Genomic DNA, 19,950 nt, shown 5'->3' on the forward strand with positions numbered 1-19,950 from the left:
TCTTTTGTTGGTCTCAGATGTTCAGTGTTTCGTACTGAATTCATAATCAAGCTGTTTTTGCTATCTATTGGATAATTTTTGAACTGTGTTAATTTAAGTGAGATGATATTCATGAGGCAAGTTTGTTTATGTGCATGTTGTTGATTTATTTTCCGTGTTTATTCTATTGACAATTATTTTTGTTATTATTGCTTAAAAATTAGCAAAATTAGTGATACTTATAACCCTAAATTAGTCAAATTGGTATACGATATCTGGATGATAGCGATAGAGAAAACTCTGATTCTGACAAAGAAATTCAGGTTATGTCTGCTGAAGATGAACAAATTAGTGAATTATGTTTTGATAGTGATTCTGAAGGGGAACTAAATGAGAACAGGGACCCGATGTATAAAGATCTGGGTTATTTGTAATCGTGATTTATATTCATTGGATGATGATTAATATGACCAACGGCGTTTAAAAATAAAAAAAGTTATTTCTGTATCTGAACCTTTGGTAAGTGATAATATTTCTAATGTTTCTACTTATATGCCTACTAGTGATGCTATTGCTCCTCTTAGTTTTTCTTCTGAAATTCCTAAGTTTTGTTGACAATTCTATTTGCAACAATTCTTTTATATTGTATTACAATACAAAACCTCAAAATAAGAAGAAAAAATGCAAACTAGAAAAGTATTTAATTGAAATTGGTAAAACCTTTGCTGAAAATGGTGGTACTCTTTTTTAAGAAGAAACACCAGCTTCAATATCAACAAACAGACTGACAGGCAGACACTTTCTGGAGAAACTTCCGTCCATCAAAATATAAAAGTATAGCCAACAAGAAAATGTAATAAAGTCTACAGTGATAGAAAAAAGGCATCACCAAATGAATTTGGAAGAAAAGAAACAAGCTGATGGTGCCCAGACTATAAAGTTGCAGTGTGTTAAATACCAGATTATTTCAAAGTGTATCATACAAAGGCAAATTATTTGAAAATATTAGTGTCTTTCATTGTTTATATTTAAATTTTTACTTTCCCATCTATATAGCTATATACAAGGGAAAGTATGGTGATCTGTCAAAATTGGGCATATCCGGTTTTCACTGAATCTTGACGAATTTACCCGTAAAGACCCCAGAAAACCGAAAAATGGCATCGAAATTTCCACGACAAAATGTGCGTAGATATGTATCTATGCTGGCGTGTAAATCGGCTTATATTTCCAGAACTACTTGACCGATTTTCACCAAACCTTGCTATAATATTTTTACAATAGGGGCATTGATGCTATTAAATTTTCAATTCAAAAGATAAGGGGTGAGGAATACAGGAGCGAAAAACAAAATCGTCTCCGGATTTTGCATAAATGTTATATTTTTTTATAATTTTGTGAATATTAATAAACAACTTTTGTAGTAAACATTTTTTGCTAAATTTCATCACCACCCATAAAAATGGTTTTAATTTTGAAGAGTTATAGAAGGTAGTAAGTACAAGGAGTAATTTTCATTGCACTTTTTTTAAAATATTTTTTGAACAATTATAAAAAAATTCTTTGGTGTAAAAAATGTTTTTGCTAAATTGCACCCCATTCTAAAAAGTAGTAATAATTTTACAATGTGTAGAAGGCAGTACAGTGTGTCTTTTTCATTGCAGTTTTTTCTGTTAGTATCTCGTTGGATCCATAAACTTGTTCCCCATCAAAGTGGGGTCTTAACCCAGTCATCCCCCCCCCTTACAACCCCCAAATCCCATTTAGCAGCCGGACTACTGCCGTATTGTAACGTCTTCTTTCTTTTCCTGTTTAGCCTCCGGTAACTACCGTTTAGATAATAATTCAGAGGATGAATGAGGATGATATGTATGAGTGTGAATGAAGTGTAGTCTTGTACATTCTCAGTTCGACCATACCTGAGATGTGTGGTTAATTGAAACCCAACCATCAAAGAACACCGGTATCCACGATCTAGTATTCAGGTCCGTGTAAAAATAGCTGGCTTTACTAGGACTTGAACGCTGGAACTCTCGACTTCCAAATCAGCTGATTTGGGAAGACGCGTTCACCACTAGACCAACCCGGTGGGTCGTATTGTAACGTCTGCTATGTTGTAACATCACAGGTGAGATTATTTTCTTATTATTAAAATATTAGCTACTACAGATCCAATAATTATTTGAGAATGCATATTTTGGTTATATTTCAAAAAGTATTTGTGTGAATCCTCACACAGTAATTGTTTACAGGGCAATTCAACAGGACTATTCCTGTGTTTGGGTTATAAAAGAAAGCTATAAGAATTCTGGAACGAGTCAAAATTATACATTTATATAGCATTAAATAAATATTAAAAAAGTAGTTTTAATTTTGCAAAGACTCTGAAGAGGCAAGAAAGAATATAACTGAATACAGGAATCAAAAGATATATTCCTGTAACATGCAGCATCAACATGTACTGAACACTGCTAATTGTGTTAAAAATAAAATTTGTTTTTGTACGTTTATTTCATAAGTAATAGTGAACTCATTTAATAGTTATGGAATACTACAAAGAAATGCGAGAATGGAATTCAAAGTGACAATATTCTGTGCATGGATCGGTATTTAAAAGTAATAAACATTTTTTATTATTAAATAATATTAAAGAATTACATAAAAGAAATCATGTGTTACAAAAATAGAATTAGTAATAAATACTACCAATTAATGATAAAAATGAAACAGATAAAACACTATCAAAGTGTACAACCCATATCCAATATGAACATTTAGAAAGACTAAAGAATATAAAAATAACCTTCAAACAATATTTTTTTTAAAATACAATGTAAATAAGATAAGTCATTTGAAATTAACAAAAATAAGGGAAGTATCAGTAATTTGATTTTTTTCTGTTCCAAGTTTTATGGGTATTAACATTATAGAAGGCATTTTTTATTTTATTTAGGTGTTCATTTGTCACAGACAGTTACAGACAATTATACTAACAACAGTATAATATTAAACTGCCTTAAAATAATCTTTCCGCTCTCTTTTCTTTCTTTAGGAATATTCTTTTATTTTTCTAATCTATTGTAGGTTTATTTTATATCAAAAGATCTTAAGCGAGCAAAAAACAAAATTAAAAATGATAAAATTTGCAATTTTTTTACTAAAACGTTTTAGAATTTTTGATGGATATTAAAATATGAAACTTTTTCTGATGTTTTTTCATGTAACTCAAAAACTTTATAAGGGTAAAAAATAAAAATATTAAAATAAGTTGGGTAAATTTTAATAAAAAATGTTTTGAAACTATGAGCACAAACTTGGTAATTTGCTGGGGGAAACATTTTAACTTAAGCTGGAAACATGTTCCAGCTTAAGAGACATCAAATACGGTTTGTAAATATATTAAAATTTTTGATTAAATATCAGCTGAATCATTGACAGAAAGTGGTACACTGTTGATGACAACTAGCTACAACATATCAATGACACTGTACTGCCTTCAAAATAATCAGTTTAAGATAGCTGCTACAAAGAAGTCAATTCTCTGCTATTTAAATTCCGGTCACACTATTTTGATACATGCCATCTGATGAGGATCTAATTAAATTAACAAGAAACCATCAATGTATCTGTTTCTCACCTCACACTCTCTTTGACTATGTTCAAAAATTTGAAACAATCAAATCATATTCATATTCATATAGTTAAGGGCCAATAACTTCCTGCCTGGATAACATCAAATTTATTTTGTAAACATGTATTTTTTTTGTTTATATGCACAATTCAACAGTATAAAACGCTTGTATGAACTGAAACTTTTTTAACCAAAATGTTTGACCATTAAGTGTGATGGATATATACATATAGAAAAACCAAAATTAAAATGTACATTAACAGAATAATAACATTTCACATATTTTAAAACAAATTGATTTTCTTCATACTATTTCCAATTTATGCTTTTATTATGGATAAGGTGTCTTTCTTTAACTGGATGTTAATCTATGTAAATTTACTGTTGTGATAGTTTTACAATTATTTTATCTTCGTTTTTTTTTTAAATCCTAAGTAGTTTTTAAGCATAATATTTCATAAACTATACAATAAGTAACTTACGGAAAACAAAATTTAAATAAATATTAGAAGAATGAATACTCAAATACCCACACAATAAATAATGCCACTAACACCATACAAGCACGTTTATACTGTTGTTACTAATAAAAAATAAAGTACTTTCAAAATATGATTACTGGTCTGTCTGGTATAATAAGATAACTATGTAAAAAAAAACAAAAAAAAATCCTTATATAAATAATTTCTTTGTAACTACATAATAAGCAATGATAAGCAATAAAAAAATCATGAAAAAGAAAGTGCAAAATGACACAAAACAAAAAAATTCATACTAAAAAAAAATTAATCATTATTAATATATAAATGATCTTCTTCCATGATAAATGCCGTAACTATAACAGCTGTAGACAATTGGAGTCACAAGTCACTCTCATTACCAACTTAGCCATTTTCAAGCAACCTAAGCTAGGCTTACTGGGGAAAGTTTAGAGAGAAGAGCAATTTCTGTAGTCTTCTACATTGAACTAAACAAAATGTGTAATGTGTATACCCACTGAAATGCAAGCAATATCCAGTCTACAAGCAAAAAACTTCACATTGTTCACCACCAGGATTAGCTGTACAACAAATACGAACCTCTGACTAGTGGATCTTTTAACACAAACACTGTATATGTGTCACTACAATAAGAATGAGCTAGTAGTGAGATGAAAAAAATTCTTGTTACTTGAAATAAAATAAAAACAGATGCATTCACTAAGCAACTGTGTCTTAATGCCCAATAACTTTATTTTTAATCTATATATTTAAAAGTCTTCTATCAAACTTTACATAGATCGTGATTTATCATTTAATAACAACATTACAAAAACCAGAATACCGAAATTCTGATCTGTTACAATAGTTTCCCTTATTATAGGATTCCATGACGTGATAGACACAAAGTTAAAACCAATTAAAACATTCGGGAGTGATGCTTTAACTGATAATATACAGTCATGGGATATCCAAAGAGGGGCATGGGGGGCAGCTGCCCCCTTTCCAAGATGGAAATTTTTTTTAAAAATATATAAATAAATTTTTGAAAAATTTTTAATTAAACATTTGAAAGAAACTAATTACATAATAGAGATAATCACACCATCTGTGAGATGATTTAAGAACTACTAGTACATGCCGACACACCATCTTAAAACTCAACTTTGACAAAGATGTCAGAACCTTCCTTATCAAGCCAATGTATACCGAGATTCCACATCCATGTCCACATCAATGTTTGGTCAAATTAAATTAATTTTTTTACAGTGAATTTAAAACAAAAGAAAAAATACTGGCAGTAGCAATGTGGATGACGGCAAGGAAATACAATTGCCCTCTGGTGAAAACACTGCAACTGAGAGGCCTACTACGGTTCAAACTAAAGTACAACAAAGTGAAAGTGAAATTGAAGACGACTGTTGTCATGAAGATGATATTAGAAAATTCATCAGCCTGGCAAGCACTATGCCGGTTGATAAGAAAGGTTCTTGGAAAATGTCTGGGTACCTTTGAAAACTACGATTTTGCGGCAGATGCCAAACACTTCAAGAGAAAATTCAACCATCAAGGCTAGCTTACTCAAGGCGACTCAAAGGTGCTTCCTGTAAATAGTGTGTTGTTTCCACATCAACCAGAACAATGAGATGTGGTTGAGGTTCTTTTTCCATCAGACCTTTCACTAAGTACAAGAACGTGCACAATTATTGCAAAGCACATATATAGTCTCAGGACATCAGACTGCAATTGAATCTACAAAATTATTTATGGAGGGTGTTTCAGTGTACATCCAACTTAACCAGACTTCATGAAAATTAATAGAAAAAACAAAAAAGTACTGTCCCCAATTTTTCGGCACACATGATTTACCTCTCAAAGGCAAAAATCTGGATGAAGGCATGCTTATTGACTTATGCAACTTACATATTGAAGCAGGTGATTCACAACTAAAAGATCACTTTTCGTATGGACAGAAAAATGCGTCATCCTATCATACAAAATAAAATAACTGATCTGTGACGCTACAGTCAGGGAACACATTGTCACAGGATTAAAAAAAGCTTGCATTTACCACAGTTTGGCAGACGAAACCATGAATATTTCTAATAAAGAACAGCTGTCTATTGGATTACATTTCTATTGTGAAAAGGCCAATGAAATCAAAGAATTTTTAGGCTTGGTAGAGCTTGAAGGACTTAATGCCATGAGTATCACCAACACCATTGAAGATATTGTGACAAACTTAAACCTAAACCCTGATAAGTACCTGAGGTTAGGCTTCGACAGATGTCTGGGAAAGAAGGAGGTACGCAGGCAATCTTGAGACAACAGTACAAAAAAATCTTCTACTTAAATTGCTCTTTATCACAAGCTTAACCTTGTTGTGAACGACTTAAATGTTATCTGAGAAATTTGAAACTGTGTTGGAACTACCAAGGAAATAATCAATTACACTTTTTCGCAAAAACACTGTTTTACAAAGCAAAATTTTTTCTAGCATTCCTAAACTGTGTGAGACTAGGTGGTCAGAGAAACACAAGAGCAACTGTGTTTTTAAGGATAACTTCATTGACATTATTGATGCATCAGAGACCTTAGCTGAAAAGGGAAATGCAGCAATAAGAAAAAAATGCTTATCAAATGCATGCAGCAGTACGCAGATTTTCATTTATCATGTCAGTAGCATTAACTGCTAAGTATTCTGCTACAATGGAACCCATAGCAAATGCACTTCAATTGAAGACACGTGACATAGTCAAAGTCAACAAGCACTTTCAAACTATTCTTAAAATGCTACGAGTTCATTGGAAAGAAGCAGAGAATGTCATGACTGTAGTTTTAAAAGAAGCAGGCAACATTGAAGGTCAACAGAAGCATAGAAACCAATCATCCAGCCAAAACTCCATTTGAATTTTGGAGGTCTTTAATATTCCTTACTTGGATTCCATCATACCATCTTTAGAAGTCGGATTTTCTGCAAACAAATCACCTCCATTTTCATTGACAAATTTCCATTTGAGTAATAGTGGTGTTCATTTTAGTAATGGAGTGAAAGTACTTAATCTTGTGCAACTTTCTACAATTTAGAAGACATTGAAGGAGAAAGGGAACTTTGGTTCAAAATGTGGAATGAGGCCAGACATATGAGATTTTAAAAAAGAGTGAATCATTTTTCCCAACTATTAGAAAGGCTCTCCTGATATTGCTTTCCAGCCCTGCACAAGTACTATCAAGTGTTCACTTAGCTCCCTTTGTCAAATTAAAACATGGCTATGAAGCACCATTGGTGAAAACAGATTAAACTGGTTAGCTATATTAAGCATTTACCGACAATGGGTTTTCGCTAACAAGGAGCAATCAGTTGAAGCTGTAGTTAGACAATTTGCATCTAATCCTCACTAACTATTGTTACAAAATTAGCTTTTTTTTTAAATAAATATTTTATTTTTCCTTTTGTTATTGTGTATTGCATAGCACCCCCTCATGGACTACCCTTCCTCCATTAAAGTTAAATTCAGAAAGCTGCCCCCTTCCATTTTGAGCTGGATACGGCCCTGGTGGATATACTTAAATATACTTTATAATTAGTTATAAAAATGCAGAAATTATTAAATGAATAATAGGGTATGAATGAGCAAAGTGTTTAGCTTATTAGTGTATTAGCTTATTAATAATATTTATTTAAATTCGCAAAACTAAATATAATAATAAATAAAATTAACACATGAAACAGATATCAATTTAAATAGCATATCAAATTAAAAATAAAAAAAAGTAACCATATAATTACTAATAATATTTATAATAGTATTGATTACCTTCGCTAATCTAGCACGTTTTATTAGATCATTAAATTTTCTTAATGCAGCATATCTTGGCAATGACTGCAAATCTCTAAATAAATCCTGTTCTTCATCTTCAAATAGCCTAAAACATAAAATAAATAAATTAATGCATCTAATGTACATTAATGCACCTCATATGCAGTCATTCATCATTACAAAAAATAAGTATCTTATTTATTTAAATAATTCAGTTATAACATTCTTACAAAGAAGAGCCATTTTTAATTTTAGAAATACATTTATATCAACAATTTAATCCAAAACTGTAACATGAAGAATTATTACAAATAGGAAGTCATAACACTATTTTATTTATCAGTTACTTTGAAACAATCTTTAATAAAAAAATTAACAAATACTGTTGATTAACAGTTTGTAAACAGTTTCCAATGAATAATCAAATAAAGATAACTGCTATAATTTTTTACTATAAGAGGACTATTCCATAATTGTCTTGCACAATTGTCCAGGTTATAAAGGAAGTTTGAAAATCTATCATTTGAACTGCTCTAATAAAGTCTTTGTGTAAGCTATGGAGTAAGGCTAAGCATTGCCATGCAGAACAACACACCCTTCATTAAAAATCCACAATACTTGTTTTCAGCAATAAGCAATAAACATCTGACATTATTGTGATATCAGGTTCCATGAATTCTATCAGAAAAATGTCCTTTTTCACCCAAAACATTAGAACTGTTCAGTTATTTATTCAGTTTAAAACTGCCTATTTAATGTTATATCCTGCATCTTTGTGACACAGCTACAGATTGAGATAGATACATCAACTTAATTTCACAGCTAATATTGCATTAGAGGATTAGACTAGCAAAAAACTTAATCCTAAGTAGCCATTACACCAGGAGTCATGCAATAAGTTACAAATGTTAGAAATATGAACTACTGAGCCAAAATTCATAAAATTTTATTTTTTATATAAATAAAGCCCTTGGAGAAACCTACAGCAGTCATTACCCCACGTGCTCTACCACTCTACTGTCTCCTCAGCCTCGTAAGCATAAAAGAAGTAAAAGTTTATGAATTTTGAGGTTTGTTTGTTTGTATTATTAGTGATTCTGTTTAATTAGAAAATATATTTGGAAAGGATAGGTGATACTGGCTCCATAGTTTTTATTTCTAACATTTGTAACTTAATGGAGGACTTGTAGTGTAAATGGATACTTACAGATTAGGCTTGATACTAGCCTAATCTTCTAGTGCAATGATGGCTGTGAAATTAGGTTGATGTATCTATCTTGATCATCTAACTGTGTTACAAATAAGCGGCATATAAATGTTAACGATTGATACAATTTCTAAGGGAATAAAGAAAATGGCAGTGGAATGAAGATGGACAAAGATAATCAAAGGAATGAGATACTTGGGAGAGATTGTGATAGTTTAAGTTTACATTCTTCCCACATCCCTTGAAATTATACGTTATTAAAAGGTTCAAAATACGTACAAATGAATATTATACTTATTATAGCAATTAAAAATTTAGTATAAAAATTTTCAGATAACAACAGATGGATAGAAAGAAAAGAATAGGGGAAAGGAAGAAAAGTGAATGTTTCTATTTACTGCTCAACCGAATAATTTGATACCACTTGATGTATAATGATTTACTTGTCTCTTTTATAATTATTTCTTCCAATGTTTTTATGTGTTTATGATTACAGAACTGTGGCAGTTTTTTAATAATTGGCTCCCCTTTCTAACACCAACCTACTAGAAGATATAGAAAAATGTTCCTTTTATTTATAGATCTCTTATTCACAGTTTCAATTGTTTATACTAATTAAATGTTATGTACAGAAATATCAAACAACCAATTGAAATTATATTTATTGTGTTTTACAACTTTAGATCATTACATACCAATTAAAAAAAAAAATTAAGATTGTAATATTATTACTGCACAGCTGATTAAATGTGAGAATAAAGAAGTTGATATAAAACAATTTAGAAGAATTAGTAATGCAGGATTCACATACAAAGAATTAGAATACAGATCATAAAATCCAAAAGAACTTAAATTACATTTACATTTATCAAGACCGTTGCTTGTTTCTGTGTTAGATCTAAAGTATAAAGTCAAATTTAAGAGAATTTTTAATTAAAAAGAGCTGTTACAAAGAAATATCTAAAGATATAGAAAAAATTAAGAAATGGAAACAAATTATTCATCTTGTTATTTGAGCATATAGTATAGATCAACTTCTTTACAGATGCTTTACATTACTTTTGCCTAAATAGTTTTCTTTCATACTAGTGACAGCAAAGTAAACCTAAATTAAGTACCTAATTAAATTAGGTAATTAAATACCATGTAATGGTTGTTTACCTAAATTTAATAGGCAAACATTAAGATTATGGTTAAATGTTACATCATGACTTATAAAAGGAAAAAATTAGTTATATTTTAATAACACTATTTTTTTTTTTTAATACTCATTCTAAGTAGTCTAATAAAAAATTATATGTTAAACATAATTTTTATTGCTTTATCATTATGGAATGCAATCTCCTCTTTATGTAACAATAAGGTTTTTCTCTTTGTGTTTTAATAAATATGGAAAATTGCTGGAACATAACTGTGAATAGTAGACGAAAAAGAAAGTAAATTTTATCCTACCATTATTATACAATTTTTTAATAAAACAGAAATTTTTATTATTATTATTATATATATGTATCTAATTGATTGAAGTATATGTATCAATCAATTAGATACATATATATATATATATATATATATATATATATATATACATACATATACAAAGAGTAATTAAAAAATAAATATTTAAATACATCCTTACATATACAATAGGTAAAAAAATATATCACGCAATTAATTAATTAATTACAAAAAGAGACCCAATAATACAAATTTTTATATTAAAACCTACTATATATTTCAATAATGATTAACTATTTCCCAGGCAAGTTTGTGAAGTTTTAAATAACTTCTACCAATAAACAAAATCATGTTCTACCAACAACAAAAGGTTCTTTAAAAAAAATCTTAAAACAATAACCAAAATCATGGAAATCAAAAAGCAATATCTTAGAAATCTCTATCAGTAGACATATAACTTGTCAAGAATGCAGTTAAGTGTTTAAAAGATTAAATGCAATTATTTAAAAATGAAATTACACATTTTTAACTCATAATATAAAACAAACTTACTTTCATTACTCAAACAATAAATTTAACTCCCTAATTACAATATTATATGCATAACAGGTGTATTTTTAACTTGACATAAGATAATATTTTAACCAAACAAAAAAAAAATCTAAGCAAATGTTACATAACTCTGATATACTGTTCTAAAAAAAATATGGTGGGGGACAGAGTTAGCCTTGAAACATATAAACTAGCCAAACTGACCGCTTTTGAAAAAAAAAATCAAGAACAGTTACAATTATTTTACTAATAACTGAAGCCTAGTTAATTATAAATAATGAATATAAAAATATAATGAATATGAATATAAAAAAATGAAGCCTTATCTGCTTAAGCTACAGTCTAGTATGTGAGAGTCTATGTCACATCAACAGATAGATAATTAAACCATGAGTCTATTTAAAATTTAATAGTTTTGGAATTTAGATTTTAATTTATTTCTGAAAAAAAAAATTATCTTTATATCCATGAATAAAAATTATTTCAACCAATGGTAGTGCACCTCTTCAGTTTATATCCCGCAACACTGAGATCTAACCGCTATAGTAAACAAAGTCATGCAAACATTACCAAAAAATTTTCAAAAAAAATAAATTACAGAATGTAACATAATAATTTTTATTTAAAATGAAATAAAAATCTCACAATAATTGTATTTTTTATATGGAATCTGAAAGAAAAAAATAATAGTTTTAGTTTGTCCTATACATGTAATTGCATAAATCTATGACTATGTGATTATCTAATGCAAAATTAAAAAAAAAAAATTGGCATTTATTTAAAGGTACACCGGATTTTGTTTTTTACACAGTGGATATGATCCACAGAACACAGTGTATAAAAATACAGTAAAACAAGGAATAATGGGAGGTTTCATTACATAAAAATCAATCCAGGATATCAAAAAATAAAATTCATAAGTGTTTATCAACATTTTATTTAAAATAATAACAAAGAATTATAAATTGTAATAAAATTTATTCAATCTCACTATCAGGCAATAAGCACTTATGCACGTTTGGAAATCACATTCACCACTTGAGATATCCATGAATGGAGTACTACTATTTCAAACCAAATTTACAGGTTTAATCTATTTAAACAAAAATTCAGTTATTGATTGCTGCGACTGTTTTTTGTGAGTTCCTTGTACGACTCTTGTTAATGAGTCATGCAAGCAGTCAAATATTGTTGAAATTCCACAACTTGCTCTACATTAGGATCATTAGTTAGAAAATGATTTCCAAGTTTATTAGAGAGTTACAGGTCTTCCAGGATTGTATTCGCTGCCATTGGAGCTCTCCTTCTTCTTCACTACTTTCCTTTACTAACACAGTCCATTAAGGTTCTCCAACTAACATAGTCCTCTAATGTATCATCAAGAACTTCCTCCTCATTAAAAGCTTCATCAGCAGTAATTCAACGGCATTTTCAATTGTAAGCTCTTCAAAACCTTACTGACTAACTGCATGCACCACAGTTATAATATCTGAAAGCAGTTCAGTTGTACTTGGGCAAACATGGATATTATAAGACATTCTAGCCAAATTGGTCTCCAATACGCATATTCAGAATTGATGGCTTCAATTCCAAAAACGCCACCCAACATTTTTTCTCCACGAGTCCATGATTGTAAGTTTTGTCTTTATCAAGTTTATCCAAGATATATTGGAATGTTCTTTTGATGTAATAGGTCTTAATCATCGCTATAATTCCCTGATCTAGGGGTTGAACCAAGACTGTATTATGTGACAGGAATAAAACTTTCACATTTCGGTGTTCCAATTCAGGATGTCCAGGTACATTATCTACAAGTAAAAGATTTTTAAATATAAGACCTTTGTTGTCCGTGTACTTCCATGCTTCGATAATAACAATTTTATTGAACCCTTCAGTAAATATTCTTGCAGTATCCATGCTTTTTTTTAGTCCTGAAATGCACAGGATGATCATCAAGGTCACCTTTCATTGCATGTAGACAATATGCTCTATTAATGAGTAAAGGCCGCATTAATGGTCTCCCGAAGCATTACTGCACATTAAAAAAGTAATACAATCTTTAACAATTTTAAATTCACAGACAGTTTTTTTCATTTTCACTAACTATGTTCCTATTTTAGTATTTTCTTCAAAAAATAGACCTGTTTCATCAGTGTTAAATACTTAGTCTGGTGTGTATTCTCCTTTTTCAATTATTTTAACTTCAGAACTCTCACCTTCCCCTTTTTTTAGGTTATGCATTGCATTTCTTTTGAGGAATGATAGCCATCCTGCACTCCCAGAAAATTCAACCTTCTTTTTTTGAATAAATGAAATCACCAAAAATATCATTTGATTCCCGTTCTTCAATCTGCTTATAAAATCATTAAACCATCTGCTTGATAATATTGCCAGTCGAGAGGAATACTTTTTTGCACAATATCTTCTACCTACATTACTGACATCGCTTGTGTATGATGATTTAGTACTCACTTTTGTCTCAGAAGACACAGACTGTCTTGTAGCAACATCATTTTCTTTTATGGTTCTTAATGTTTCTTCATTCAAACCAAAATCCTTAGCTGCAGACGTTGAACTTTGTCCTTTTTTTACAAAGGTCCAAAATGTGTATCTTTGTCTCAAACATAACTGCCTTTCTTTTATTTTTCTCATCATGTTACCCAATATTTAGTAGTTAATTTATATCACAGAATATGTATTGAGAAAACAAATGATCACACAGATCATGCTTAACATCTTTAATGTCGGACTAAATCCAAATAACTGAATGCACTCTGCATGCTCACATTGCTCCCTGACTTGCTTTAACTAACAACCATCCAACATACGTCTCTGCGTACACTTAATAGTATGTATGTATCTTTAAGAAAGAAATGTTGTACAAGACAACATTTCATTTACATTCATACATATCATCCTCATTCATCCTCTGAAGTAATACTTTACTATGGTTCCAGAGGCTAAACAGAAAGAGGGTAAGTAAATACACAACTTGATACTTATAAGCTACCGAATTCTACTCCTAGTTCAAACTTTTTTCAAACAGTTTTTTCCTCAGTCTGCTGTCACAAAATTAAACCAGAAAAATTTATAAATAAAGTCATTTCAGCTTTTTAATCAATTTTAATAAAAAAATATATTTCATTAAAAGATATTCTTTTTATGGTGATGCTAATTTATGACCAATTTTAAACAGATATGATAAAAAAACGAAAGAGATTTTCAATTAACCCAAGAGTATTTTTAATGTACATCTAAGCCTTATACTTTATTAAACAGATCAATTATTCATATTTACTTATTTTTATTTTGAAAGGAAATTTCTCACTTGAGAAATTTCCTTTCTCACCTGTGAGAAAGGTATATATATCCACCTAAGTGGATATTTTTTAAATAAAAATTGTTTTCAAAAACAATTTGATGTATCTTTTTTTTTTGTCAACACTCACTGTCTAGGGTAATATAAACATACTGTTTGATATCATTTTAACATTATCATGTAAAAATTCTAAAATTTAATTGAAAAACCAAGGATTAAATAAATAAATAAGTTCTGCAACATTCCAGATAATCTTGCTGAAGCCGTCTTTACATAATTTCTCTTCGTATTTTTTCTTATTTCTATTACAGTGCATCCCAACCCGTAGGGAGAAGATACCCACCTTGTGACATTACCGGTCGCCATACCATCCCCTCCGTTCCAAGCCCTGAGGGGCTTTACCGGAAGTCGTCTTTAGACCCTCTAACTGATTACATCTCAGTCATCAGTCAGGCCTCTGTCGGGATGCCACCGATGTAAATGCCTCGCCAGACATTTGCATCAGTAAATACATATCAAATTTCGCCTACACATAGGCCTCAAATGGACATCTTTAAATCCAACCTAACATGATTCCATGAATTTTTATGTGGGCCTATTTGAAATAAAATATGGCTAATCTTTTTTAAATAAAACCTTTAAAAAACTATAAAACTAAATAAATTATATTTTTTTCAATTCTTCAAATTTAAGCTTTTTTTATTTTTTTCAAACATTAAAAATTAACAGTTGATAAGTTCTGGGTAGCTATTTTTAACCTGATATAAACATCTAATGTTACAATTTAAGGAAGAGTTGAAAGTGTGTATATGGCAAGCCCAAATTTCGCGGCAATCTCACGGGAGATGATTCTATAGCCAAAAATATGAAACAAAATTCATATAAACATAGGTCAGAAAACAGTTCGTTAGCGAGTTTCTGTTTTCTGCTCCTCTATGAAATTAAACAGTACTAAAATTCTTGCGGTACAAATCGAGGGGTAAATTCGGTGCTTTCTTATGGTTTTAAACCTAAAAAATTGAATAAGTGATCGCAGACCTCTATCTCGCTTAGGTTTTAATGAAAACAGGGTAACAAACGAAAAGGTTTTGTCGGAAAACACACTTTTTTAGGTTTGAATTGAAAATAACTTTGTTAATTTAACAGTAAACAAATAAAAACTTCTAATTACTTTTGTAAAAAATTTAATTCTGAGAAAATTGATGCAAATAACGTCTATTAAAATTAAAAACTAATTTGATTATTTCAACTTTAATTAAAAATAAAACACGCAAACTAGAATAAAAAAATGATACGATTTTAATCAGAACAATTTTCATCAATGTTTGATTAACATAATTTAAATGAAAACAAATAGAAAACTTATCAATAACATAAAAAAAAAAATTAATAAAAGAAATTTTTTTTTAAATTATCACATATTTTTTGTTTTTTCTAAAAATTATTAAATGCCAAAATGGTTACTTGATAAAGCTGCAAACATTTCTTCAAAGCAGTTTTTCATTGTGCCCGCCATTCTGTTCGGCGAATACATGCTAGCCGGGCATATCTGATAGCCATTATTATTATTATTAATAATAGAAGCTCCAACTTCTATTATACGACTTCTCAATTCTTCTTGTGTGCCAACGAGCGGAATAGACTTACGACTTCAACTAACCACAAAGGAATAAGTCCGCTGGCGTGAGATCGGAGATCGAGGTGGTCATTTTACTGGTCTGTTTCAATCAATCCATTGCTTACTAAATGTATTATTTAAATGATTCATCATGTCAAGATAGCAGTGAGAGAATACGCCACTGAAAAATCAAATCTGCAAGTGGAATACCTTCCAAGAGTTTCATGAGATTTGTTTGCACAAATGCAAGTATCGTTCTCCATTGAGCCTTGGCGGTAAAAAAAAGGGCCTATGAGATTATCACTAAAAAGGCCACACCACACATTAAACGAAAAAGTGCGTTGGAAATGGTTTCTAGCAGTCTTACGGGGATTTTCTTCTGTCAAAGTGCGAGTGTTTTGATAATTTACAATGCCATTTCTTATAAAACAGAATTCATCCAGTAATTAGAATATTACTCAGGAAATCGAGATGATGTTCACATTTTCTGATTACCCTTCGACAGAATTTTATCCGTTTATCAAAATCAGATTGTAATAACTCTTTTACGTATGGAATGGGTATAATTGTTGCTTCCACATACATATGATTGAGAAACATGAAAGCTATGTGACAAGATTGAGATGGGAAGTAATTGTACTGCATTCAATATTGCTTCTTCAGCGTTGGTATTTTTCTCAAAACGTTCACGACCAGCATCGAATCGTTGTGGTTTAAGCATACCTATTTCTCGAACTCGCCTTTCATCATTTGAGGCATTCCTCAAATGATTTAATATCTGGTACTCTTCGAGCTGATAATTTTCCCCGTATTCAAGCACAGCAACCAATCCATTTTTACTTTACCGTAAATTAATAACATGTCCGTCAACTCTCCAAATGAAAGCAAATTTGTAGTATCACCTATTGTTAGGCTTACCGTACGTCGGGGATTAGTCCGGACAATCCTGTTTGAGAATTTTATGACTGGCGAGGATTTTTTTAATTTTAGACCTATATGTTCGACATCGCGTTTTTAAACATTCACTTACGGCCGTGCATCTCTCAGCTGAAATTGGAGCATGCGCTGACATCTATTTTGACGGGGGCATGGCTTCCGGTCTCGCCACAACTTTTTACTTAGTCATTTGGCAATACAACAGAGGCAATGTATTTATGTTGTTTTAGTGTGTGAAGTAACTCATCTACACGTTTTTGATCATTTTTTCTCTATTCGTTTTTTGTCTCATCGTTTAGCAATGGGCAAAAGAAAATGTGTGTTTAATGTTAACTTGCAACAGGAATACAAATTTTTTAAATTGTGTAATGACAGTAACAATGAACGTGTTTATTGCACACTAGGTACTGGAGAATTTTCTGTTGCACGTGAAGGAAAGGGTGATATTGAAGACCACGTGAAAACAGCTAAATATAAGAGTGCTATTAATGCTACTGCTTCAGAAAACATAAGAGATTTTTTAAAGCCAAAGATGGGAATAACAATAAGTGATGTGGACTGTGCTGCTAAATAAGCCACATTTTCATACAACACTGCTAGACACGAACTCAGTTTCAAAACTTGACTGCACATCTAAACCGGTTAAAAAATTATATGACCCAGAATTTTCATCTGCTAGAACCAAAACTGGGGCAATTATTGTTAACTTTATTTCGCCATTTGTATTTGATAATTTGTTGTGTTCTTTGGAAAACATTAATTATATAACAGTAACAATGGATAGCTCAAACATAAGTGAAGTAAAACTTGTTCTGATTGTTGTAAGATATTTCAGTCTGGATCAGGGAATTCAAGTTAAACTTTTAAATTTCGATTAAGTGTCAGGTGAAACAGCTCACATTTTGAGTCGGTATCTTTTAAAGTGTGTGAAAAAATACAAACGTTAAGACAAATTGGTTTATATACTGCTGATAACACTAACAGTAATTTTGGTGGTGTGTAAAGTGAAAGAGGAATGAAAATGAGTTCAGAAAAGTTAAAAGTGATTTAGATAGGCCTATTTTAGGAAGTGACTGTTCAGCCCACATTGTACACAATTCAGTACAAACAGCATGTGATTCTCTACCCCTGGACATAGAGGTTATTATTATAAAAATTTATAAATATTTTCACATATATTCAGTAAGAGTAACGACATTTCTGTGAATCTGTGGAAACAGATTACAAAGAAGTGTATAAATGTTTTCAGTGTATAAATTTATGAACTGAAATTGCCTGGTCTGATTTGGAAGAGAGTGCACAATGAAATTATAAAAGATGAATGTATTTGATGAACGTACATTGTTGAACCAGGTAATTCAAAACCAAAGGTTAGGTTGTGGTTCAAGTTCTGAAAAAGTAACAGATACTTTTGAAGAGAATTGGAAAGCAACTTTTAAGACGTTTCAAAAATCTGATATTTCATGTTGCAATATTTCTAAAATGGTTGAGTTTGCGAGGTCTTTGTCTGGACATCTGCTCCAGTTGAGAGTTTTTCAATTACGGGAAACATTTGGTCTGCAGAAAGGGGTAGACTTTCAGTATCTACTGTTTAACATCTGCTAAATGTTAAAATTAATTCAAAACTTTCTTGTTGTGAATGAACTTTCTTGTGAATTTTATGATGTAATAATTAATTCAAACAAACCACTTCTGAAAAAAGTCATATCTAATGAAAAATACAATTGAATAAATAGTTTAATATTTCAGTAAACTGTTAAAGACTTAAATAATTTCAAACATATGTCCTGGGTTGGATCAAAAAAATACGGTAATACGGTCTTACCCATTGTGAATGACTTGAACGAACAATAACCAACAGAAACACCGCTCAAATGGACACTAAAAAGCTATACACTAAACTTAATTATTGATCAGCTATTATTGCCAATCTACGAAAAAATGAAAAACGTAACATTTTTTAAAAAGATGTCTTTCAAACTTATTTTTATAATTTTTAGCAATTATATGTATATTATTTAAAATCGGATCCAGTTTGCTGTTTCTAATTAATGTAGAACTTCTCAAATCTGTTTAATTTTAGTAGACGTTATTTACAACAATGTTTTCAGAATTAAATTCTAAACAAAGTTAATTAGAAATATTTTTATTAGTTTAAGTTAAATTAACAAATCTATTTATTCCAAACCTAAAAAAGTGTATTTTCCGACAAAACCTTTTCGTTTTCACTAAACCCTAAGTAAGTTAGAGGTCAGGACTAACTTTTTTTCAATTTTTTAGATAAAAAAATATAAGAAAGCCCCAAAGTTACCCTTTGATTTGTACCGCAAGAATTTTAGTACGGTTTAATTTCACAGCGGGAGCACAAAGCAGGCTAGATGTTTCGGCTGGAAAAAGTAGCTATCGAACCGTTTTCTGATCTATGTTTACATGAGCTTCTTTTCTTATCTGTGGCTATAAAGAATCATCTCCCGAGATTGCAGTGCAATTTGGAATCATTCATATTTATCTGTATATAATCTTGGTGTTACTTATTATTTTTCTTAGTTTATTTTAATTAAAGTATGTTACTAAAATTAGAATAAAAATTACACCATTATATTGACTTTTCTATCACACTAGGTGGCGGAAAAAAGAGAGGATGGTAGAATCAATTTTTTAATCTCTCTTTTTAGCCTCCGGAACTACTGTATTACTTCAGAGGATGAATGAGGATGATATATATGAAAGTAAATTAAGTGCAGTTTGCTTTAACGTACCAATACAAATCATAAAAATTTAATTTTTACTTCCTTGAACGAAGCAATAGTTAAGTTCGTAAGTAGTAAAAATTAATACTCTCCTTTCAATTCTGAATAATTTTTTCTAAATTTATATTTAAATGTTAAATATTAATCATCTTCAAAGGTCAGAAGACGACCTACAACACTGACTACCGTAATATTTATTT

At 30.3% G+C, this 19,950-nt stretch overlaps 1 protein-coding gene across 2 annotated transcripts in view; it reads right to left on the minus strand.

Annotated features, from left to right (window-relative positions):
• LOC142328171 (EH domain-containing protein 3-like) overlaps window positions 1-19,950 on the minus strand; it is a 78,428-nt gene that overhangs the window by 51,772 nt on the left and 6,706 nt on the right. For both annotated transcript variants that reach the window (XM_075371721.1, XM_075371720.1), the window contains exon 2: window positions 7,908-8,016. In XM_075371721.1, coding sequence (XP_075227836.1) covers window positions 7,908-8,016 — 109 coding nt within the window. The remainder of the gene's footprint in view (window positions 1-7,907; window positions 8,017-19,950) is intronic.

The sequence above is a fragment of the Lycorma delicatula genome, chromosome 7 (genome assembly GCF_047948215.1).
Source record: "Lycorma delicatula isolate Av1 chromosome 7, ASM4794821v1, whole genome shotgun sequence".
Taxonomy (NCBI): domain Eukaryota; kingdom Metazoa; phylum Arthropoda; class Insecta; order Hemiptera; family Fulgoridae; genus Lycorma; species Lycorma delicatula.